The sequence below is a fragment of the Harpia harpyja genome, chromosome 13 (assembly GCF_026419915.1).
Source record: "Harpia harpyja isolate bHarHar1 chromosome 13, bHarHar1 primary haplotype, whole genome shotgun sequence".
Lineage (NCBI taxonomy): Eukaryota > Metazoa > Chordata > Aves > Accipitriformes > Accipitridae > Harpia > Harpia harpyja.
Genome location: NC_068952.1, coordinates 10,776,579 through 10,802,102, shown reverse-complemented (window position 1 = coordinate 10,802,102; position 25,524 = coordinate 10,776,579). Strand labels below are relative to the sequence as shown.

The 25,524-nt window shown below is 37.3% G+C and overlaps 1 protein-coding gene across 5 annotated transcripts in view; it reads left to right on the top strand.

The window, feature by feature from the left end:
* Positions 1 to 25,524, top strand: part of KCNK2 (potassium two pore domain channel subfamily K member 2) — a 127,014-nt gene that overhangs the window by 74,719 nt on the left and 26,771 nt on the right. For all 5 annotated transcript variants that reach the window (XM_052805228.1, XM_052805229.1, XM_052805230.1 and 2 more), the window contains one exon: positions 22,882 to 23,042. In XM_052805228.1, coding sequence (XP_052661188.1) covers positions 22,882 to 23,042 — 161 coding nt within the window. The remainder of the gene's footprint in view (positions 1 to 22,881; positions 23,043 to 25,524) is intronic.

The following is a 25,524-nucleotide window of genomic DNA, read 5'->3' as shown; positions in this document are numbered from 1 at the left end:
ATTATACGTTGTTGGCACCCACTCTGAAATCATGTTGGCAGTCTGAATGTAGTCTTAGATTTGGACATAAACATGCTGAAACACATTTGGCGTCACCAAAAGCTTTTAGAAATCTGCCAGCATTGTTGCTCTGTTGAACCTTTTCTCCTCTTCAAACTGACCTGTAGATACCAATTCATGCTTTTATTACACCACAGATTGATAAACTTCACTCTGATCAGAAAATCACACTTTATTTGCAAAAACCCAGCATTTGGGCTTTTGATAAACAACCATGATTGCTGCTTGGAGAAATGGGTGCAGGAAAATACATTTGCTAGAATTTGGGAAGAGTTAGAACACTGACAGCTATGAGAGTGCTCCTGGTGAAGGCAAAGAAACTTTTGCTCTCTGCTTGCTCTATCCTTTCTCTAATAAAAGAAAGGATGGTGGATGTGGAAAGAGCTATATTAGGGCCTGTAAACCTTGCTCCACATTTTGGACAGTGTAATTGGAAAGTGTAATTCAACAGCCTGAGAAAGGAGAACTTCTCTGACCATATGTCTGTCTAGTGTCTGGTTAAAAACTGGCCAGAGAAAATGTGCTTACCAGAACAAGAATCCATTATCTGATTCACTGCTCCATTATCGATCATCAAGACTGAGAAATTTTTAATTTTTGTGTGTCTCATTATGGGATTTATTGAGCTTTATCTGAGTCCTGAAGTGGTATTTTCTTAGGCTACATAAAAATGTAATTTATGTTTGCATTTGCCTAAAATACCTTATTTTGCTGTGAGATGGTTTGTAGATCATCTGTGTGAAGAGACATCTATAAATTTGTAATGACTTATGAAGATTCTTATTAATATATTTTTCATCCTAGTAAATAGCTTTTAAATATGTACTTGCAAGTATTGCATGCTCTTGTCTGAACTTTTGACTGCTAATTAGTCATTGCTGTTAAATTGTTCAGAATTTTCATGTCTACAGACAAATATGAAATATGGATTTGATTGTTCAGCTAAACTGATAGTCCCTTTTGCCCACTCTAGGTCAGTGAAGACTTGGAGAAGTCATTATTCTGTACTCTTTGCTCTCTGTTTTTTAGCTTGCAATCTTCAAGCTATGCTTTTCTTGCAATTGGGTAAAAGAAGCAGTAACCAGTGTGGTTCTGCAGCAATAATTAGAGAAGAAATGAGTCAGTGCCATCAGAAGTGCACACATTATAACTGAGCAATTGCCACTAGTAGAATATTAATCTCAAAATAGCGTTAGATAAGAGTGAAGATACTGAAATGCAAGAATTAAAGATTTCATTGCTAGATGTCTTGTTAAATACATAGATTCATAGATGCCTCTGAAGCTGCAGTGTTACCAATAGAGTGGTTATTGTGGTTTAACCCCAGACAGCAACTAAGCACCACGCAGCCACTCACTCACTCCCCCCACACCCAGTGGGATGGGGGAGAAAATCGGGAAAAGAAATAAAACTCGTGGGTTGAGATAAGAACCGCTTAATAGAACAGGAAAGAAGAAACTAATAATGATAACACTAGTAAAATGATAACAGTAATAATAAAAGGATTGGAATGTACAAATGATGCACAGTGCAATTGCTCACCAGCTGCCGATCTACACCCAGTTAGTCCTCGAGTGGTGATTCCCCTGCCCCCACTCCCCCCAGTTTCTATATTAGATGTGATGTCACATGGTATGGAATACCCCGTTGGCCACTTTGGGTCAGCTGCCCTGGCTGTGTCCTGTGCCAACTTCTTGTGCCCCTCCAGCTTTCTCGCTGGCTGGGCATGAGAAGCTGAAAAATCCTTGACTTTAGACTAAACGTTATTGAGCAACAACTGAAAACATCAGTGTTATCAACATTCTTCTCCTACTGAACTCAGAACATCGCACCATACCAGCTACTAGGAAGACAATCAACTCTATCCCAGCTGAAACCAGGACAGTGGTTTTGGTAGGTCTGGCATAAAAAAGAAAAAAAAATTGTATCCTGCTACTAAACCAGTTGATTTTGGGTTAGTGTACAGGGTAAGATACCAACATGTCCTTCTTTCTTTTTATTTTCATTGACTTATTTGCAGGAGAGACAAATGTTTGCATGGAGTGCCTCACTGGTGGGGTGAGAAACCTGAATTGCATGTCCAAGTGTACAGTATCAATTTGTCTGGGACTTTGTGCAGTAGATTTTTTTTTTAGTATGAAGGAATGTCAGTGTGTTGCAGAGACCAAGGATCATGCTCTATTTTAAAGGCTGGAGTTGCAGGAACTGCAGATGGCAGATACCTAGTCTTGTGGCTTCATGTATTAGACCTTATAACAGAAATGAACATTTGATATCTTAAGTTCAGCTTTTTTGTTTCATTGAAATAATGATGCATAGAGAAGGCAGGAGTATAGTTCCTTCAAGAACAATAGGAAAGGTGTGTTATGTTATGACATGTTCTGCTATCCTTTGAAGTAACCAGCTCTGGCAATTGCCCCCAGTGGTAGTGAGCTTGATGAACCTACATGATAATGTAGTATGGCAAATATTCAATCTTGTAGACTAGAGAGATTTACAGAGTTAAAAAGGAGCCTTGTCGATCAATAATATTACTAGGGGAGAAGAGATAGACAGGAAAGGAACTGGGAATTTTAAATTAATTTAAATTAAATTTTAAATTATCTTTAAAATTAAAGTAATTCTCAGATAAGTCTAGTGAAGGCAGTTCATAAACCTGGGAATGGTTGTGTGAAGAAGTAGACTGTATTAGAGTATGATCATGATTTCTTGGTGATCTATTGCAAGTTTGGAAGAATGGGTTTTGTAGAGATTTCTTCTTTTATGAGCAAGTCTTACTACATATTGATAAAACCACAGCATTTTATGATGGAGAAAAATGTCTATAACATGACTAGAATTCAATAGTGGGCGATTACTTCTTTGTAAGAAGAGGTATGATTTGTAGAGAAAGGCACTATCTTGTACTAAAGCCACTCAAACCAGCTGGAAGAACAGATGAGCTTTTTGGGCACAGCTGAGGAAGGCCTCATTTACCCCAAATACTGTTGTTTTTCTAATTATATCAGATACTCAAAGACATTTTGCTTTTCTGTCATTTTATCCCATTTGTGGTGTTGTACCATCCTGATTATAAAAGAACTATTATTAGGCCTCTCTATGAAATGTTTGAACCATCTTGCAGATATTGAGAGACTCATATCTCCACTCCCATAGTAAAACATTTAAAAATGTTTATTGTTCTCAATTTTTAAAATGAGATTTCCATAATTATATGCTGCTGGATCATCATACAAATATCAAGTACGGCACTGACAGTGGAAGTGTAAAGACCTATCTGTGCTACTCATTTATTCCCCCTCCAACCCCACCAGTTTTGTTTGATAGTTAGAGCACCTCAACCTTAGTGGTTGTCTAATATTTCTCTGTCAGTGGTAACTTATAGGGACTAATTAGAAATAATCATTCTTCCATAATATGCTGAAAATAAGATATCAGATTTAGAATAAATGAATTTAGAGATATGATTCATAAAACATAATGAAGCAGTCAAAATTATTTGTCAGTCAAGAAAATAATTTGTAATACATTGGCTTCCACATTAGAGACCTCCCTTCTCCAGGTTCTGCCTGGCTGAACAAGTCCTGTCCTATGCTCTGCAGCCATGATAGGGTAATAGAGGTGGGAATCAAAGAAAGAAACATGAGGACTTTCCCCTAGAACGAGCAATAAAACAGAGATTGACGATAGGATGGGATCCATATTCAGATCTCATTAGCATCAAGAATTTTTATATTTGACTTTGAGAGAAACCAACCCATCATGTTTGAGTGGGTAGCTTTACACTGTGGTGCTTTGTGAACCCCATGTTTGACAGATGTGTGATTGCATGTGCATACATATGAATATATAATGTTATCCATCATGAAAGTAGCCTGTCAGTCTTGGGCATGTGTGAGTTCCGTGCCAGCCAGGCTGCATGCAACAGTGAGCAGTGTGCCTTTCCTGAGGATATATGCTGTGATGTGTTTCAGAAGGGCAATAAGTATGTCATGGCAGCTTGCCACTGGCTGGTCGTGCACTCCTGCAATTGTAAGGTGGTTCATGTGTTGGATGTAAAGATAGAACTACTTCATTCTCATCCTCATCCAGAAAGTTCAGGATTTTTCAAAAGATAAATTTTTGTGTTCTACTTAAAGCACCTATCTCTAATGATGGGATAGAGGAATGAAATATTGAAAGCTGTTGGAAGACATGAAAGATTACCAGATGCTTGTTAGAACAGCATGTTGCTAAGTAGTCATGCAGAGAGAGGATGGAAACTTCAACTGCAGTCCTCTGTGAAAATGCTCCCACAGAGATCTGCTTATTAACTAACACCCCAAAAAATCGTAGCAGGAGAAGCTGAAAAAGCAGCTGGGATGGTGAAAGCTTTATTGGTGAGGGACCACTGGACACAGAATAGTGCAAAGTGTGTTCTGGCTCTGGGGATGTTATGTCTCTCCCTGGCATAGGGCCTCTGGAGAAATTGTACAGAGGAGACACCTACCTAAGAATCAAAGCTGGGATGTTCCTCTGATTTGTCTGGAAGCCCACGTGGGCGTTCTTCATCCTGTGCTGGCTGCTTTCTCCAGCACTGTCTCCTTCTCTCCCCATCTTTTTCTAACATCCTTTTCCTCTCAAGTTCATCTACACCCACCTTTCTTGTCTCCTTTTCCATCTGTCCCTCTGAACTCACCCAGAAAAATAACTGCAGAACTAAGAGGACACCTTGCCAGGGAAGGCTGCAGCCTGCATCTGAATGGGGAGGGGGCTTTGAGACAGCAAGTGGCACTCTTTGGAGCTGCTTCTTTTTATCACGAAGCATTTAAAAACCTTAGTTTTTGGGCTAGTCCAGTTGTGACCCCCTAGTAATAAATCTGTCACATAATATATTGCATATGGCACTATCATTAACACTATAGGTAAATACTAAATCACAAAGAAATTTCTAGGGAAATTAAAATCTGAAGATTCCAGAGAGAAAAGCAGATTTGACAGCATTTGACAGTATTGATGCATACAGCTAGTAAATCTATACATGAATCAGATGGAATCATATCCAACCATGAACATTTAAAAATAATGCATGTGTGACGTGGTGTAGTTAAAACGCTAGGTCCTGAGCCTACAAACGCCTGTGCGTGTGTGTCACTTGAGGAGCGCGAGGAGGTTCTCTGTGGGTCAGGACCTTGGAGAACTCTTGTGGAAAAGGGATGATTTTGAGGCTAGGAGAAGACAAGATGTGCCTGGTGTTACAGCTGGATTCAGCATTTGCAAGTTCAGTGATGTCTGACCCCAGAATTATCCACTCTTCTGTTTTCAGTCTGTGTTAGAGGCATATGCTTCTGAAGTCTTTCTGTAGTCATGACATTTTGTGCTTCCTGTGAGACACTCTGTGCTAATACTAATACAAATTATTTTAAATACACTGGAAAAAATAGTATTAAAAAAATTTTCCTTCAATCTGGGGAATACAACCATGGTCCAGTGTAAAGGTAGTTTTACTGAAGCTACCTCCAGGTTAATTGGCTATATATTCTTTAATATTTCTTCAAATCAATGCCATTCTAGTTTTCTCTCTCTTACACATTAGATTCTGATGAGTTTATTTTGATACTGCTAAAGTCCGCTCTGCCAATCCTTGTCCTTTCATATACATATCAAAATTCTATTTTTCATAGGCATTGTATGTTTCTGTTGACTCACTGGCTTTCAGTCTCCTTAAAGTACGTAAGTTCAGCAATCAGCTATTGTGTACTTCACTGATGGCTACCCATGCTTACTGTATTTTGGAGACTTTCCACTGAAGTCCCACTCAAAACTGGTGACTTGGTACACAGATGCTGAGTTCAGACCTTTGCGCTGCTTTGAGTGCTGCATAGACTGTCCCAGCTGACAAGGCAGAAAGGTTTCAAGTCCAGCCTAGTAAGGTACTTCTGCACTGGGAGGTTTTGGAGATTTTCTCTTACCTGTTCTAATAGTGGAGCAATTTAGTTCCTGGTAGCTGTGTTGTAGGGCAGCCACAGCTGTTCCCATAGCTTACCTCAACTTGCTCAGAGCTAATGGGGGTTAAAATAACTTAGCTGGAACAGCAAAAGACCTCCAGAAGTATATGTCTTGTTATATGTTAGAATATGAAGACTTCCTGGTATTTGGCTACAGTACCATGGCTCAGCCATGTGGTAGGAAGAACAGTATAACACAATCTGTGTACAATAAACTTCTTTATCCTCTAACTGCACAAATAATGTATGTTTAAAGGTATGAACATATGTTTACACGTATGTATTTGCATCAGGATATTTACCTTTTAATAGTCACTTATTTTTCCCACCTCCAGACATGTAAGTGCATGTTAACAACTTTTTGTTCATGCAGAGATTTCTCTTCAAATTAATGCAAAGAGGAAAGAGGCTGACCAGCTATGAGAAATCAGATTTCTTGTATATGAATTGTGTACCTAAGATGATCTTCTGGGTGTTGTTTTGAGTGTTACTTCACATGTAGCTGATATACCTTGGTAATTGCTGTATAATGTCCATTGAACGTATTTGTCTCTGGGATGCAAAGATACAAATGATCCCCTCAACCAGTATATAAGTAAACACTGATTAAAAACCTTTGGTGTCTGCAGTGCTGGTCTGAACTGGGGTAACAGATGTTTTTACAGCCAAATGGCTGCACCAAGGCTGTGTGACCCAATAGCTTGTGGTGCTGATGTGGCGACAGCTTTGGTCCTCTCCTCTTTGCCCTGATACTTCCCTGCCTTGTGGGAGGGGGTCTGTGGCACTTGTGCTATGTAGTTTTGTTCTTTGTGAAGCTCTTGAATGACAGGTAAGCTTGACTGTCTGGGGAGACTTTTGGTTTGAGTGATAGCAGGAGTGATCTTGGATGTATATTATCAGTCCCTTTGAGAATAATGCAGTTTTATCTAACATCTCAGGAATTTCTGGAGCCCTGAGCAGGGTTCTAGCTTCTGCAGGTCTAATCTCTGGTAGAAAAAATAAATATATCCAGCTTTTATAAGATATTGTCTTAGGAGCTTTGCAGAGGATTGGTACTGTGGTCAGAGCCTCTGGCAGAGCTCTGGATCCTGGTCTCATTTCTGGTCAGAGACATTTTAATGGAGCTAAATTGTGTGGGGCTCAAGAGTTTGTCAACCTTCTCTGAAGGGGGTGTTGTGAAAGGAGTGTGGGAGCAAATAAAAGCAAGCTAATTCAGTAACCGTGGGTGAAAAAAAACCTTCTGCTTTTTCTTTCTGCTGTTCATGTTCTCCCTTGTTTCAAGCCTCCTCAGCCAGGACATCTCATGTCACTTGGCTAAAAGATGCCTTTTCCTCCTTCAAGTTAGAAGATGACAAGCAACATGGGTAGTGGTAGCTGAAGCCAGAAACAGTCATGTGGATAGTGAAATCAAGGGATGGCAAGTGACCAGGCCTATCCTTTGTGCCTGCTTAGAAATACAGTGGAAAAAAAGACACACTCATGTGGCTTCGCTGAAGAAGAGGAATGGAGTTAGCAGCACGTCTGGTTTTCTTTTTGTGCATGAACAACATGGAGGAATTTTAAATACCTGATTTTGTTCATCAGGGAGCTCTTACAGGAAGAAGTTGCATTATAATTTATGTTCTTAATTTTATTACATGACTGTCCAAAGACCAGGGTGTATATCCATTTTTGAGCTCCGAATTTTTCATATGTATGACAATAATTTTGCAAGGAGAGCTTTGCTCTCAAATCAGCTTGAGAGTGGTAGGGGTTAAAATGAGTGAGATAATAAAAGGGAAGCATCAGCCACTTTGAGAAATGTGCAACTTTTTTTATCCAATTCTAAAAATTGGATTTGAACTTCCTTCCCTCTTATATCACTTGCCCAGTTTCTCCTAGTCTTCCACCATTGTTACAGGCAAGCCTGCATCCTAAAATACTGATGCCAAATAAGAAAATAAATTAATTTTTTTGTTGGCTAAATGCTGCCATGATATACTGACTGGAGAAAACTTTTAGTTTTGAGGCTATTTTTATGTGGAATCCTGTATTTCCTAGTGTAAATTGTTCAACGGAGTGTTCAGTTTGTGTGGTAGTTTCTAGATTCTCAGTTCATCAAATTATAACAGTGCTGTAGGAAAGACTGGTTGTGTACTAGATATTTACTAGGACTCTATAGTGTTTGCCAAGGGTTCATGAGCACAGGGTTGTATGACACAGCTGAGGCACACAATGTAGTTTTCAAATGAAGCGCTGAAAAGCTCTATGCCAGCTTCTGTTAAACGTAGATTGTATTTCTCCACTGCAGACATCACAGGTATCAGATTTATAATTTTTTTTTTTTCCAGTTCTACTGATATATGAAAATGAGCATCTGGAGGCTATTGTTCAGGATAGAAGAGGTAGCATCAAGTGGCTTAGTCATATGCAATAGATTTTTTTAAGATGTGCAGGGAAAAAGAATTGTGGTATATAGAGCCAGTTACTCTCTCTGTAGTATTGAATACACTTATTTCCAGTTCACAGTATGTTCTTTGCCTGGAGAAGAATTGGGAGGGGTGTTACCTATTTTGAGATTGTTAAATGTATAGTTAAAATGGTTCTAACTTTATTTTTAGCCAATACACATCTGAAAATATACATAATCTCAAAGGTAGTTTATTTTTCTAGAGATATCTGTGGAAAATTGTTATGCTATTCTTGTAATTGATTGGCATTTTTAATTGGCAAAAACCTTCTCAAGATAAGGAAGGTGATTCATGTGTTTCATGATCAACATCTTATGATGTCCAAGTACTTAAGCATCTCATCAGAATAGATAACCTGCAATTTCACTTCCAAAAATCTGTGTCTGGTACACATTTTTTTGAGGGTCGTTATGTACCCACGTTGGGGATTCTGATTTTTAAAATTTGATTCCTTTTTTTTTTTTCACTTTGAGAGATATGAGACTGGCTCTTTGTGTACAAACTCATGATTTGGTCTGTTTTCGTTCTTGTCTGCATGTATTTCTAACCTGTATGTGTGGATTCTGAAGGCAGAAGTGTTCAAAGCTTAGTCTTAATATCTTTTTGGAAGGGCATTTCTTCTTTACTTCAATAAATACACCAATATGTGTTCATAAAAATAGCTGTATTTCTGGAGCACTTTGATTTAGTATGAGCCAATGTCTACAGCAATTTTCTTAAAGTGAGTAACAAGAAGGAAAGGCATATCTATTGCACCTAATTAATTTTTTGGTGTGTGTATGCTACATGAATATAATTGAAGACACGAAAGCAATAGGATACTATTATGTAGAATCTTTGTATATTCTGTTTCCTAAGTGTGGCTCTGTGTGAGTCCTATGTCTACTTATTTTCACAGTGGCTATTATAATTAAAGATAGCTTTGGATCATTCAGCTCTATTTCTGTGACTTCCTCTAGCAGGCATATATAACCATTTTATTCTAGTAGAAGAATGCATTTGGGAACAGGATTTCTTTTGAGAATAAATTTCATCTGTAGGCATTTCATTAAACATTTATTTCTGTTCAAAACTTTTTATCTATTTTGACCCTTCTGAACTGTAGAACTAAGTGTAAATTAAATTTACATAGAATTGTTTAGAAAAAAATATTTCTAGTCTGATTATTCATGATTTTAATGTATTTTAGTGCGTGTAGTGATGTAGTATTTACTTACCAAGTAATCTAAATTGCCAACAGTCCCATCTGGAAGAACTGTTACTGCCATTCATTCACTTACAATTCTTACAGTATGCGATGTTCCCCTTTTTTGTGTGGTGGCAGTACACTTTTTGTTATGCTCTGAATACTGAAGTACTACTTTAGACTGATTTCAGGAACTATAGTATGGAAAACTCTTAGGTCCCAGAGTTTCATCCTTTTGATTGGAGCTAATGTATGTTGGACCACAGAAACACATGTAGTTGATTTTGTCATTTATTTGGGGGAAAAAAATGTGGTGCATAAGTTCTTTTGACTTCAACTTTAACATCTGGGATGCAGTAAGGATTTCATTAATGTCTTAGTAGCCAGTTGAAAGCCTAAAGATATTTTTTTTGGTGTGGAAAAATTTAAAATGCCAGATGATAAATATCGTAACATTTGTACATGATCACTTAAAGAAGGGAATCAAAAGACTTAACACTAACGAATCCCACTGAGTCTTTGGGTATATGAATAGACGTGATAATTTAGCTTTCATCTGTTTGTGTGTAAACATAAAGAATTCATTCGACGGTTCGTTTTCTACCAAGAGTCACAGAGCTATGCTGAAAAAACAAAATGGCAACAAACAATTTGTTTCCCATTTTTGTGTTGACAGATGAAGCTGGGAGATACCAAACTGACACAGATTGCTCTTACAAATATTTCTGGTCCCAGAAAAGAAGTCCTGGTTAAAGCAAGCTAAAAATAGCTAGGCTTCAGTTTACGATAACTTAATTACTTGCTGCAAAATTAATTGTTATAATCAGAGGATTATGGTGTTCTCTTGAATGAATAGTGTCCAGCAGAATCAGACAATTGTAGTGTAAACAAATAAATTTAGGCATTGAGTGGGATTTTTTTTAAAACTTTCACTGTATTCCCAGTTATCATGCCAGTTAGGTTCCATTCTGGTTGCTTGAGGAAAATGAGATCCTGTAAGCAAAAGCAACTGGAGTTACAAAATGTTTTGAGTAGTCTTTCTGTGGTGATTCCATATAAATTAAATAGGAGACAATTTTGTTTACATATTTGGACACAAACTAGCTGCTCTGATTTCCTTCTTCAAGCTGAATGTAAAGAAAGTAATATGGATTGGGAAAGTATAGGTTCTTTTCTTTGTTTTCTCTGTTTGTGATTGTTATGCAGGCTTCTGCAAAATTAGCTATTATTATTTGCCAAAAAATTGGAAGAAACATTTGGCTTCTTCTAAACCCTTCAGCATAGACAGCCTTGGTTATGTTGGTGTGATCTTCAGGATTGTATATTCCTAAATAAAAATGGAAACCTTTGGAGGGGGTAGATAAAAGTATGATGAGATGAGTAATACTCTTGTATTAACCTAGACTCTTAATGTCTGGGTTTTCATATTGTCCCATGAGGAGAGTATGTGAAATAAGCACAAATACCTGTTCAGGATGGAAATGCTTACAAACAACAACTTAGTAAATATTTGTATGAACAAAAACTATATATGTAAATGTCATAAGTGTCTTAAAAGCCCAAAGGAGTAGAAACATGCTTAAACTTAACACCAGTTCAGATCTTCAAAGACAGTTTATGAACACTGCTGCAGAATATTTGTAAAAAAACTTCTAAATATTTTCTGGCAAATATTATTTCTGTGTGAAAGGGTAAAATACATTTAAAGAAAATGAGTGCAGATTTCTTTCTCTAGACAGGATTTTTTCCTGAAATGTAGCCTACGGAATTTTAAATTCCATGCATATTTGCTATTTTGAACTGGAGTGACTAATATGGAATTCACAGCAGCTAAAACGTTGATGAAACTTTCCCTATGATTAAAGATGAGTCTGAGCTACTCTTTGCTTATTTCTGGTAGTAATGGAGTAGTCGTGACCTTTAGTGAGGCTAACTAACGTGTTCTTTTCTGCAATGCATTTCAGAGTGCTATAATAACAGTGGAAAAATTAATATCAATATATGCTATCTGCCAAAATACTATTAAGAATATTAGTCTTCTTACCTCCATCTTACTCTTTTAATTTTTAAGGTTGAGTAAGGGCATGGGGTATACTTTAATTAATGTAACTGTCCTCTCCTTATACAAGGCATATTCCTATTTAAAAGTGATTTACTGTCCTTAGCTCGCATAACTGCTGTCCATATCTCTATATGCTTTCCTGTTTTAGGGGAAGAGAAACAATATTATTTTATTCAGGAAATGGTTTTCCTTGTCTTTCAGTTCAAAGAGATATTGTGCTTTTGATGAAAAGGGAGCTGTTGCTTTTTCAGGATGTACTGACACTTAAGGAGAGACAGAGAAAAAAAGTAAATTGATGCTTCTGTGTTTTAAAACTGGCATATGGGTGAAGAAGTTTGCTCAAAGTAGAAAATAGATCAAACATAAAACTTTATACTGAAAGACACCAATATGCACTCCCCAGAGGTGATACTCTTTCCTTTTCAGATTCCATTTTACTGTTTGGCAGTGGTAATGCAACCCAGGACTTCATTCACTTCCAGTATCTTTCCTGAGTCATCGTTTGCTTTCATGTGGGCTGTCAGACACCAAAGGATGGAGCAACTGAAGGGCTTGAGCCTGCAGGATATGAAATGCCCCCAAGTAGTTTAGAATTAAATAGGACAGCAGGCTGATAGCCTCTACAAGAATCTAAGGTTGGGGAATACCTGGAGGACTTTTGGGAAGGCCAGGGAAGAGACAGGTCATGCCTAGTGCCTCACAGCCATGAGGGAGAGGAGCATGAAATGTTTTAGCTGATAATCTGAGCTTTTTAAATGTCAAATTCTCAAGTTATTTGCCTTTTGATTTTTCCCTTTGTTTAATAAGTAAATCATTTATTTTACTCTTGGTTGGTGTGCTTGGTCTAATTGAGATTGTGTATTTCACACCTGATTTCAGGAGACTCTACATAACCCATAGTCCAAGGAAGACTCAGAGCTATGTTTGTAGAGTCAGATGGCTTAGTCTACTCTAACTTAGCTATTTGTATTCCAGCTCAGGGCTTTGGAGGGTAGGGGAAGAAGTGAAATAATGTTTGAGAAGTATCTTTACACGTAGTTAATTTTTATATATATTTATTTTAGTGTTTCTTTTCCCCCTGTGAACTGAAATGCAAGATTATATAAATTTAAGACCTTTATCTGAAAGCCTTATTCTCTGTCTCATGAAGTATTCTGTCCCATTTTGACTTATATTCCTATGTGCAGGTGAGGTAATAAGAGATTTCTAAAAGGTTCCTCTTACTTTGTAAAAAAAAAAAAAAATAAAAAATCATAGCCTGTGTATTTAAAAGAAAGGTGTGAAGGAAATGGTTTCTTATGATTTTGCTACTTGCCGAAATTCCTGTCCACTGTAATTCATATTTGCTTCTTTCAAAAGCAAGCTGGGGATATAAACCCAAAATATTTCAGTGTACTAAAAGCACAAACTTTGGAATTTATTTTGTACTGCCTGACAATAATATTTTTAATGGCTTTACAGCATGCAGAGAGACAATTTTATACTCAATTACTGCTCTGTTTGGAACTTTTGGTTAGAATCACAGACTTTTATGAGAAACTTATCTTTATTCTCTTCTATAGATCCCCATCTTCAGACTGCTCTCTTTGCCAAAGAATCAAGTGAGCTAATCATTCTGGAGATTCTCACCAAATGGCTTGGGTGAAGCCATGGAGTTGTACTGAGGGTTGGTAGGATGCTGGTGAGCCACAGAGTGGGCATCTTCCACTGCCTTCTGCTGAAGCACTCTCACTGCAGAGGAAAACCCCCCACACCTGCATAGTTTTAAGTCACTAAAAATTGAAAACTGTGGAAGCAGAAATTAATTCTTTCTCCTTTGAAGGATTTTAAATATTTTTGCAGTCTTGTAATTGCACTTCAATTGCTTGGATAATGACATTATAACAAAAGATTTTTGATATATAGTGTGAAATTCTGGGACATTAAAGAGCTGATGACAGCATGATTTCCAGGACTGATTTCTGCCACATCATGACAGTTCTGAAAATCAACTGAAAATCTGTTAAGAATTTCATTTGACAAATATATATGTTTGTTCATCTTTGCAGGTGTATGTGCTGACAGAATGAGTATGCTTTCAGGTATTTAAATGTTACCTGAATAGAGATAAATGGAAACATTTTTAAAGTTAAGCATGCTACTTGCTTTGCTGAATCAGGAATATAACACATAAGTAGCTAGAAGCCCAATTGTGAAGCCAGTAGAAGTTATTTATGCATGGTGGTTCATTTTTTTCTGTTTTTAAGATTCCATGTTAGTCCTAATTGTAAAGATTGCTCCAGGAAAAAAAAAAGAAAAATGATAAATAGGAGAATGACCTCACACTTTCAGATACTTGATGATAAGCTTCACTGACAAAAAATTCATTTTCTTTTTAAAAAAATAATACTATGAATAAAAATCTTCAGAGCTTTTCTTCTAGAAACTTGGTAGTGTTCTTTCTTTTTTAAGCTTAACTCTTTTGAGGAAACTGTGTTTCTTAATATGCTGGTATATATTAGGACTAACTGCATCAAGATCCATTTTTATTAGTGAGAAGATACTCGGCTATTTGACATTATGTTCAAAATAAAGTGTGTGTGTGTATGTATATATTTCCTCTTGAAGAGCCCTCCTTCCTACCTGTCTTACTAAGATTAAGCAGTTGTCTACTTAAAATATGTGCAAAGGAGGAGGTTCTCTTTCCTGGCAGTCTCCTTGCCCCCCTTATCCCCTGGACTGCTCTCTCTTCCCCAGAATTTCTCTGCACATCTCTGATTAAGGGTAAATGATCTGGATATATGGGCTGTGTATGTGTAGCTTATAAGCAAGAATAGATACAGGACATACAGGAAAAAAATCTGATGAAGCAAAATATTTGCATTTTTGAACACTGACCTGGTGAAAGGTCTCTTAAGGTGTAATAGGGTGCATGAAGAAAAGCTTAAAGCCACAAACAAAATTGTAGCTTACCTAATAGATCAAGGTACCTGCATTCACTTTGGCCAGTTGTATCAGCTTAACATGATCCAAGGTCTGAGTCTGCTGATTGTAGGATTATGGGATTTTTAGTTCTTGTTTTAAATCTGTGACTTCACTGAAACCACAGTGCATTTACAGAATACCTGTGCTGGCACAGAACATGTTTCACAAGAGAAACTGGATGTTCTCACCTCTGGGAATAGCAGTGCCCCTAGAGAGAAAGGGCGAGTGCTGGAGACTTGACATATTTTAGCTGTTCACGTCTCATTTGTTGCTCTAAGTCTGCTATAGTTTTCATTTGCTAGCACTTTTGCTACACTTTACTATTTGTAGGGAAGACAAACATGTACAGGCAGGGTAGTTTTTAAGTTGGAAAGCATGTAGATTGCTTTGTACTTGGGATAGAGAGGCCAGCGAGAGCTTGCTTTACCCAGCACCAAGAATTGCTTTATTTGTGAACAAAAAACCAAACCTGTTTCTTCAATTACTTAAAGGGAATGAAAAGTGGAGGTATTAAAAGAAAGCCCCTAAACTCCAGAAAAAAATTATTTCAGATTTCCATTAAAGTCACAGCATCAGAAAAATTGTTCATAGGTTGTGTTTGTCAGTATGTCTAAAATTCTTGTTTTTCTGTGGATCACCTGGATCATTGTATTTTATCTACACATTGATGTTCATGACTGGTGCAGAACAATTGTCACTGTCAAAGTTGATATGCGTTTACATTTGATAAGAATATGTGGGTAGTAAAAGTTTCATGATATTGTAAACTATTAACTTTTTACTTTGAAGTATATCATGGTTTTGCTAGCTGTGTTAGCCAGGCATCTTGCTCCCATGGAGCAATCTCACAGGAAAAAAGCAAGTGGGAGTTTTTGGATTTTGGAGCTCATTCAATTTTGCTAGAGTAAGAACTAGAGGTAAAATGAATGCAAGCAGTAACAACAAAAACCAAATAATTGAAAAAGGGACAGAAGTCCTACTACTGATGAGAAATAGATATTTTTCACTGGGCAAAGTGACAGCTGAATGAAATGAAGAACCTGTACTGGGAGGCAGAGCTATGTGAATTGATGTTTAAGCTTTTAAAAGTCTTTTAACAATTATTACCCAGTTCCTTGAGAAATTGCCTTAGCAACTGAATGTGAGTTATTGCATGCTGCAACAGCTTCTGTATCCATACAGAGACTTTCCTTACAGTGCTCCTTCACCTCTCCAGCACAGCACTTTGACTTGAAGGAAACTTATTTTCTATGTATATTTATAGTCTGTTCTTCTTTTAAAAGAAGTTTTATTGATTTGATTGCTGCTCCCACAGAACACAGATGAAAAGGAACCACTGAAAGGAGATCAGCCTCTGTCTTGTCAATTCTTGAATATTATACATTTTATTAATGTCAGTCTAGGTTTTCCTGTTATTATTCATAGTTGAAAAAGAGAGGTATTGGTAACTGAGAGTTTTTTTTAATAAAATGTCTTTTTTCAGGCTTGAGCCACAACATTTTAACCTTCAAAACAATATATTGACATTTCCATGACACAGAATTATGGATTAGTGCTAAAAATAAGAATTTTGTAGGTTGGAATCCAGATAATACTAAAGGGAGTGGTGTGCTGAGCAACGATATTAAGTAAACAGCAGTACTTTGACAACATGGTTCCCAAATCACTGACTAAAACTATGAAGAGAATTGGCTTCTAGAAGCTATAGTGAGTGATCAAGAAATTACTCCTAACTTCTGTAAAGCAGAGATTTTCAGTTTCATAGCAGACTGCAGTTTAAAACAGAGGTACCTTCACCTCTGTGTTCTTGCACAGGGCACTTCCTTCAGCAAGATTCGTGCAGCATTTTCATCAATTGCATGTACAGAAAAGTATTTAACTTTTAAACTGAAGAATTAACTTGGAGGAGGAGAGTTAGCTGCATACCCGTAATGGGACCCACAGGCAACAGCTTGTGAGCAATGGCTGCAAGGTATAGTTATAGTATGTGCATGTGTGAAAGAATTCATGTATATATGTAACACAGAAATATTGTGCTTTCACTGCAAGGGTATTCATACTCAGTTCATCCAGGCATTCAGATTTGCACATAGTCTTTGTCCTTATTCAGTGTTCAAATTCTCTTGCACTGTGTTCAGGTATATACATGCATGCACATGTGCATGTGTGTTGGCCCTGACAGAAGGGGAGTCCATAGACTTTGTAAATATTCACAACAGATTTCTGTGTGGCCTCGAACAAGCTTGACTGAAGTTCTTTGAGGACTTCAGATGTCAAACTTTCCATAGTTAAGTGTCAATGTAATGTGATTGCATAGTTCTCAGCCACAGATTTGGTATGAGTTACAGACCTAAATGATACAGAGAATTTTGGATTTCCCTTACCTCTGTGCTTCAGTTGCTTTATTTCTAAAAAGGGGAACAGGAATTTTCTAGCTACTTCAGAATGTTGGGAGGTGAGTCACATGGAAGACTGAAAATGCCCTTATACTCTTACTAACCAAAGGTGTAAAACCCCATGAAGTATTTATTTATAAATATATAAGTGTATGACACGGGCATACACAAGGATGTCAAACTTTGGAGTGTAGGACAGAGTTAAGAGGAGGAAAGGAAAAGGTTTCAGTGTAAAAATGCAGATGTTTCCACACAGTGAACACAAACATGCAAGTTTTATTATTTCTGCAGTGTTTGCAGAGATTTCCGCGTAGCCAGTATGGGTACTTACACTGCCATTTTGTTTAATGATTATGTCTAGACTATTATTTATGCTAAAGGGATATCTTACTTATTTATGAATAAGTGCATATCTTTGCCTTGGCACTGTTGGGCGGGCATGTATTTAAATGTTAATCCTCTGAGCCCAAGTGGCGATCCAAAGGGAAAAACCATCTTAGCTACTAGAAATTCAGCGAGGTACCTTTCATAAAGATTTCGTCAGATAGCTCCTCAGGGCCTGGAAAAAGCATGTTTTGATCTCTTCAAATCAATTTGACATTCAGTATCAAAACACATGTATGCCCTTTGAAAAAGGTAATCACTGTAATTGAGCTGCACAGTCAGGGTGGATGTGAACCTACGGCAATACCGCTGCCAGTCGCACACGGCGTCCGGTGGCTGAAGCCGAGGGCATGGCAGCCAGTTCACCTGGCTCTGGCCTCGCGGAATTCAGCAGCCAGGAGCTCACCCTTTCCTCTGAGTCTATGCAATCTTCTCAGTATCAAGTTTCTGTAATCCATTTTCATGTAATTAAGGGTGTGCATGTTCACCGAATTGTTTCTCTTTCAGTATTGAACTGTTTCATCAATTGCCCACATATCCAAACCTACAGCTGAGAGTAGTTTCTCATATCTCAAAATATATGACATTATTTCAGTATAATTTTCACTTTGTTTGCTACCTGATGAATGATGTCTTGTGTAATATGAGGTATGTCAAAAACAGTGAGAAAACATTTACTGGTATTTGAATTTACATTTTCTTGTTTGGAAAGAAAATGTTTCAAACCTTCCCCAGACCTTTCAATCCCACTTGAGCTATTTGATATAAATGAATCATAAGTGGTGACATTCTTTTGCAGTCAATTTTGCAAGTAAAATCTAGTCCTAGAACTCTCAAAAGCACCTATAATCTCTCACATGAGAAATACTTAATTGCAGCCAGCCAGTTTCAGTAGATGCCCTGCTTCATCTAGGAATTTTCTGTGAAAATATATTCATTTGGAGCCTCTCTTCTTCTAACTCCACTTGGAAAATGTGGATCTAAAAGAGCTTTCTGAAAGACTGAGATACCAGTTAACTAGAAAGTAAAGGGATTTTTTTTGCTACTTGAAACAGAAATTAGGTGGTTTTTTTTTTAAATTAGTTGCCAATCTTCCTTTCTATGAAGGTTTGAATGCAAAGAGAGTCTCATCATTTGAACAAAATTGTCCAGTCACTTGTATGAGAACATCTAGCATTTCAAATGATTTCATATTTGCAATATAACCAATTGTTTGTCATGGGGGAAAAAAATCCCCGACCAGACATTGCAACTTCAAACATTGTTTTGCTCAAAAGCAGTAACATATTTGTAGTTATTAAAGTTAATAATTTCTACTTAATAGCAAGTCTATTTCAGATGGGAAAGTTAGACACTTTCATCCTCAAAGAAATATGTCAAAAAAAGGGACATGAAAATAAAAAAGGATTCCTATAAAGTCTCTTTTTTTCTTTTCTTTTCCTTTAGCATACCCTTGCTTCCATCTCTATTGCTGACCAAAGGGACTGAGGTTCCCTTTGAATCTGATTTGAATCATGGAGGCTGTAAGGGGTTTGGAGCTGAAACCATGGAATATGTTATTTTGTTGAATGGAGCAATTAGTTACAATCTATTTACAATGGCCTTTTATTCTTGATTCACTCAGGGGTTACTGGAAGCTCCTTCTAAAATGCATTTCTTGTCCACAGCTGCTTGTCAGAGACAACGTATTCCAAATGCACAAAGTCCTTTGGGCATTAAAGGCATGCTAAGCATTTAGCAGGACATGAAAGGGATTTGGTGTAACTAGGAGGCAAATTGTGCTCCTGGTTGTGACAGTGAAGTGGGGAGGGTGCATTGGGGAAGGACAGTCTGACATTATCTTGGGTGAAACTGATCCCATTCTGCAAGTTAAATTTTGCACTCTGTACTGTTCATTGCAGAGAGCATTGGTTAAAAGCTTTGAGGGAAACTTTCCGATAAATTCAGCAAGTTTAAATCAAGTGCTTCGTTCATTTCCATGTTCAAAACCAAGTGTATTCGTTGTAATGGGGAACCAACTGGCTCTAGGAACTACCCACTTAATAGAAACAGAGGGAGAGAAAAGCTGCACGGGACTGAAAGTGTGACGAGTGACCGAGGTACTGAGGCTGCCTGTTTGATCACGGTGTGCGCCCTCCCCATCCCTTCCAGGGAGGGAGGGAAGAGCAGCAGAGAGCATGGGGTGATGTGGTCGATTGCCTTGGGTTTCTCAGTGAGCGAGACAGTCAGACTGACTTTATGCCAATCTCTGGAGCAGAAGTGGGAACTCTGAAGTGACAACACCGTGCCAGGGAGCTGCTGCAGTGGTGCCAGGCGTTCCTGCCCTGCACGTGGAGAAGAGCTGCGTGGGTAGGCAGGGATATGTGGTGGCATTCCTGTGGCCATGTGCTCCATTTCAAGCACAGTGCCTGAAATGAAGTTTTCCTTGGGTTTTACCTAGCAGCAGAATTCTTCTGATTTTTTTTTTTTTTTAAAGAAAGGAATAATACTTTTCTGAGAGAAACCCCTCAGGAGTTACATCAACCATATGAAATATAAATACATTTTCTCTCTGATTGCATATATGATGGATTAGCTTTTCACTGGAGAAACCGAGAGTAGGATGTAAGGAGAATTTGCGTAACTTGCAAAGTAGGCTGTGGTGTATAGCAGCAGACTGTTATAAAACATGACACTGTAGGAAATATGATTATTGTGTGATGGAAACCCCTTGGCAGATCAGTTCACTAAAGTACATGTCCTACCACGAGAGCGCCATGGTTTGTATTATGTGCAGTGAGCGTCTGGACAGAGGTAAACTACTACCTGTTGGAGTACTATTTCATCCAGTAATGTGTGAGATTTTTTAAAGTATAATTAATAATACAAGGCCTTCTTTGTTGCTTATGGAAGAAAAGCATTTGTCATTTTTCAGGATGAAAAGCAAGAATTTGTGAGTGTAGAAGTGAGGTACCGTCCTTTTCTTGAGCAAGATGTGACTGATTTAGGGAGGAAAATACATACAGCTGAACGTGAACTTCGTGTCCTCATACCAATTAGCAGCAGATGAGAAGTACGCTGCAGTAGCAATTGTCTCTGTGATAGCTGTGGGATGCACAGAGAATGTCAGTTTGCTTTATGAAGCTAACTGAGCAAAACTGCCCGCTTGGCATGTGCTTTACGGGGCTGGTATTTTGTCACCATTACGAGACACCACTTTTGTAGAGCAAGTGAATACAGTTCTTACACCAAAAAAACAGGGAGGGCAGTTTCCAAATCCTCTAGTATGAGTGTTATAAATCTGATATATCCAGACCCCTGATTCTGAATTACATTAAGACCCCTCAGGAATTACACCCTGGCAACTATTCAAGCTCCTGTTGATGCATAAACAGGCACGTTTATGAAAACAGAGTAGCTTGGATCTGTTTGTCCCTTTTTGGTTGGTGATGAGCTAATTTTATTTTAAAACTCAAGGGTCTTTTCTGCTTGGTGCATGAAGGGACAGAGTGAACTCAGTAGAGCTGAAATTTCCTGAATTATAATAATCAGTAATTTTAGCCCTGGCTCTGGGTTAGGGAAGGATACTAGGCTGGTCTAAAGGCACTGTGACTTTTTTCCACTTGCCTGAGTCAGACTTTTTTTTTTTTCCATTATATTAGTGCAGGGAAAACTTACAAAGTTGGAGGGCTCCATAACCTGTAATTGGTGATATTTTCTGTAATTTTGTCCTTTTTGTTTAGTTTGACAGGGTTTATTAGTCAAGATTTGGGGAAAATATTAATATCAGCTTGTTTATCTAACTGAACTCTATCAATCAACATTGCATTTATTGCTTACACAATTACTATCTGGAAACTGATATTAGGGCAAAATATCTAGGAGTAAAATATATTCCCAATGTGACTTATTTTAGTGAAGTTGAGTGAGGGGCAGCTTTGTCTCCTGTGTACTGAAAGGAAAAAGTAGTTTTGATAACAGAGCTTTGCTATAGCTTACCTACATGGAAGCAGAACCAAAAATTAAGATAATAGGTTTCATAAAGAAAATCTATATGTTAAACCAACATGCTCAAAATAGTTAAATACAAATTCTGATAAATAGTGAAGATATTCAGGAAATCTGCTTTATATTGTAGAAACTTACAGTCACATTGTGCAAAAATACTAAGCTATTTTTAAAAGAAAACTACATTGCAAGTTCTCAGTAGAGCTGATAAAATTTGTCTATCAGCTTTTTCACAGGAAAATTGGATTTTCATTGAATGATTTTTGTGTATATAAAAAGTATCTCTTATGTAAAATTTAAGACACTAAGAAACAGATTTCTCAATTACTTGCTAAAATATTTTGGTTTTTATTTACAAGTTATTTTTTCTACCAAAAAGGTAATTTTTTAAAAAAAGGCTTTTGTTTAATTTCTCCATGGAAAATAAGCCTTTTTCTGACAAGTTCTCCCTCCGGCCTCCTTTGAAGCACACATTTTTGTGCTGAAAAGTGAAACAATGTCAAAAATGCTAGGGTGTTACTAATACTGCTCCCTCAAAACATGAGTCATCCTTTGGAGGAGAAAAAATTTTGAATTAAAACTGAGGACTGATGCTCATGAAACTTGTCTGTAGGGTTCTGCCTATGTGACCTTGGCCAAATCATTAAAATAACAATCCTGGGAGATGCATTTGAGGGCATTTCACAGATGCTGGGGCCTGTGCTCTTTGTATTTCAGTTTCTCCATTCTAAGTGGACCAGCAGAAGTTGAGGATCACAGGTGTATCAAGGTGCTCTTTTACCCAAGCCAGTGAAGACAAAATGATTTCCACTCTCAAATAGACAGAGCTGTGAATTGTAAACTGTTTCTTTAAGCTTTGTTTGCAACACTGAAAGAACCAGAGCCTTTAATAATGAAGACTCTAAGTAGTCCCATTTATGTTAGAAATCACTGTTTTGCTCATCCAAGTGGGTTTTTTTCAGGCTGCTTCACTTTGAAACACAGCACATCTGAAGGAAAATTGTATCTTGTTTACAAGTACTGCAGCCTGCCAATTACAAGTCCAGTAACAGACATTTCCATGTAGCAGAGGCTAAGGCATAGCTTAACCAACTGGTATTAACTACATGTAGTAGATAAGAAAAGCTGTCATTTATTAAAAAAAAAACCAAAAAACCTGTGAGAGAGTTTTTCTTCTCCACAGTACACATACAAAATAAAATAAATTGGTGAATTTTGCAGCAGTTTAATTTTAGCTCAGAGAGGATTATATGACCTACACTTATTTGATTTTTCACAATGTTTGTTGTGTCATACGGTTAACCTAGTAGGACCTATTTTTAACTGTTCTGTTCCTAGAGTCCTTTTAAAATGTGTAATGTAGTGTATGTAACTTCTTAAACATCTCAAGTTGTTTGTAATTTAGGCTTTGGAAACATCTCCCCACGCACACAAGGTGGAAAGATATTCTGTATCATCTATGCCTTATTGGGAATTCCTCTCTTTGGTTTTCTGTTGGCTGGTGTTGGAGATCAACTAGGGACAATATTTGGAAAAGGAATTGCCAAAGTAGAAGATACCTTTGTTGTGAGTATGCTGACTGCCTCATGTGTTTTTCATGCTGTTCGTTGTTCTGAAGTTAACAAGTGAAATGAAAAGTCTGAAAAACAGGGTATAGCTCATCACTGTAACCAGACGTATAGCAAAACGTAGGAAGAACTTTGCGAAGTCTAAACATATTATTGAACACCTCTAATTGAGAATTGGACAAAGCCCAACATTTTCTACAATAATTATGGTTGAGAAGAGGAACAAGATCCAAAATATTTTATTTTTGCTTTGCCCTTATAATGCTCCTAAGGTTGCTGTGATGCTTACCTTTAAAGGTTCTCATATAGATTGTGATAGGAAATCAGTGACTCCGAGAGATGGAAGAGGGGAGCTGGAGGGGTAATGTGGAAATTATTGCTGCTGCTTTGAGTTGATTCATAAAGGACATTTGGTGTCTGAGTCTAAAATCACAGTTCTTAAAATCTCTACTCAGATGCCATCATATACTTGAGGAAATGCTTACAGACTGCAGGCACCTACATTTCCAGATTTATGGGTCTGTAGGTGACTAAAGCTTTGGGCATTCACAGAATAAGGACAGCCTAAATGGTACAGAGCCTCTTGGTGCTTCCCTGACATTGGACTCCTCTGGTCTCCTCACTAGGTTGTAGGATGTTCTACAGTTCAAAGTATTTTCAGCCTCTTCTGCTAAACTGCTTAGCACAGCCTAGAGGTTCATGCCCTTCATTTTCTTTGGCTACTGATCTTTAATTATTCATGCATAGTGGCACAGCTTTAGTAGAGGAAGAGACGTGTCAAACAGACTAGAAGCTTGTGCAGATATTGATAAAGCTCAGCCATAGCCAGTCCTTAACAATGAAATGCCTTGAATTCTAGCAGAGGAACTTAATTTGCTTGACTTAGTCTGTTTCACACACAGAAAAGTTTATTAAGATTGTATTTTACTAATGCCGTTATTAAAATGTATTTACTGATATTTTTGAAGCATAGAATAAATGGCATAATGAAACTTAATAAAATTAATAATTTAGGTGTTTTACTAACCTTTAATAAAATGTTGTAGGTTTAACTATTACCTAATATTCAAAACATGTATGAAATACTATTTGTCTTTTGATATGTAGAACATGTCATATCCAGTGAATATTTAGTAAGCAGCCTGGCTTTTTAGCTGTTTGCATCAGCGCTGCAAGTGTTAGAAGGTTTGTTTTTCTGCAACAAGCCCTAATGTTGCAATGCAGCACACCTTTTCTATGTTGAAAGGGTCTGCCATGGCTTTATTTTTGAAGCAAAGCAAACTGGAGCTGTGCTGAGTAGTCTTATGCAATAGGTAAATACAAACTTGAAAGCTTTTTAAGTAAAGGCAGGTTTTTTTTACTTTGAAACATCAGCTCAAGTCCAGACAAGATACTGGTAAAGAACATCCATTTCCATTGAGATTTGTCTAAAAAAGGGAACAACATTCTATAAGAACATTTTATTTTTATCCTTTCTGGTTTTTTATAACTGAATTTTATTTTTTGCTTAAAAGTACAAAAGATTTGAGACCTATTTGTGTGTCTCTTAGCTGGTTGCTCATAGGGATAATAGTTTTCCTTATTTTGTAATGGATGTATCCCTACAACATGAATGCCCCAACATAAAAAGCAGCATCTTGCCCACTTTTGGCAATATCTGAATGAAAATACTGATCTATATGTTGCAGTCTGGAGCACTCCCTTTACTAGTTCTCCAAAAGAAGAATTGGGAGATGCTGGTGGGTCAGAGCAGGGAATTTCCTGTTGCCATAATCCATACTACTGTGATTTGGGTTACAAGAGCTGGACCTTGGTCAGGCTGACTGTAAAACGTGGTTTCCATTAGCATTAAACTTAAATACAAGAAAACATTTTTCATGAACAGTCTGATTTCATTTTTGGTCTCCTTTTGTGAAAGTTTCTGGTTTTGTGCATTCCCTTGCTTCTTTTAAGTTGAACCAACATGCTTTGGATGGATGGAAAACTTTAGAAAAATGTCAAATTGGCAGGGCATGCATGGGACTTTGCAGTGCTCACTTCTAGCTTTGGTACACTTTAAAAAAAATCATTAATAGCTTACACAACAGATAAAGGACTTGGTTCATTAAATCTACAGATAATCTCAAGCTGGGGAAAGAACTAAAAGTTGGAGGACAGAATTAGAATTCAAAATGATCTTGAAAATTTTGAAAAGCAGTCTGAATATATAGGATTCAATTCCAGAAGGACAAATTCAAAGTACTATATGAAGGAATAATAAAATATGCAATTACATTTCAGGAAACAGCTGTCTAGGTGAAATTTTGTAGAAATGTTCTGAGGACTCTAGGGGCTCATATGCTAACATGGGTTAATGTCATACTGCTGTGAAAAAGCATACATCATAGTTAGAAGTATAAATAGAAGTGTAAATAAATAAATAAATAGGCAAAGTGTAAGAAAGGATCCTTCCATTCTGTTTTGTGGTATTTTTTTATATC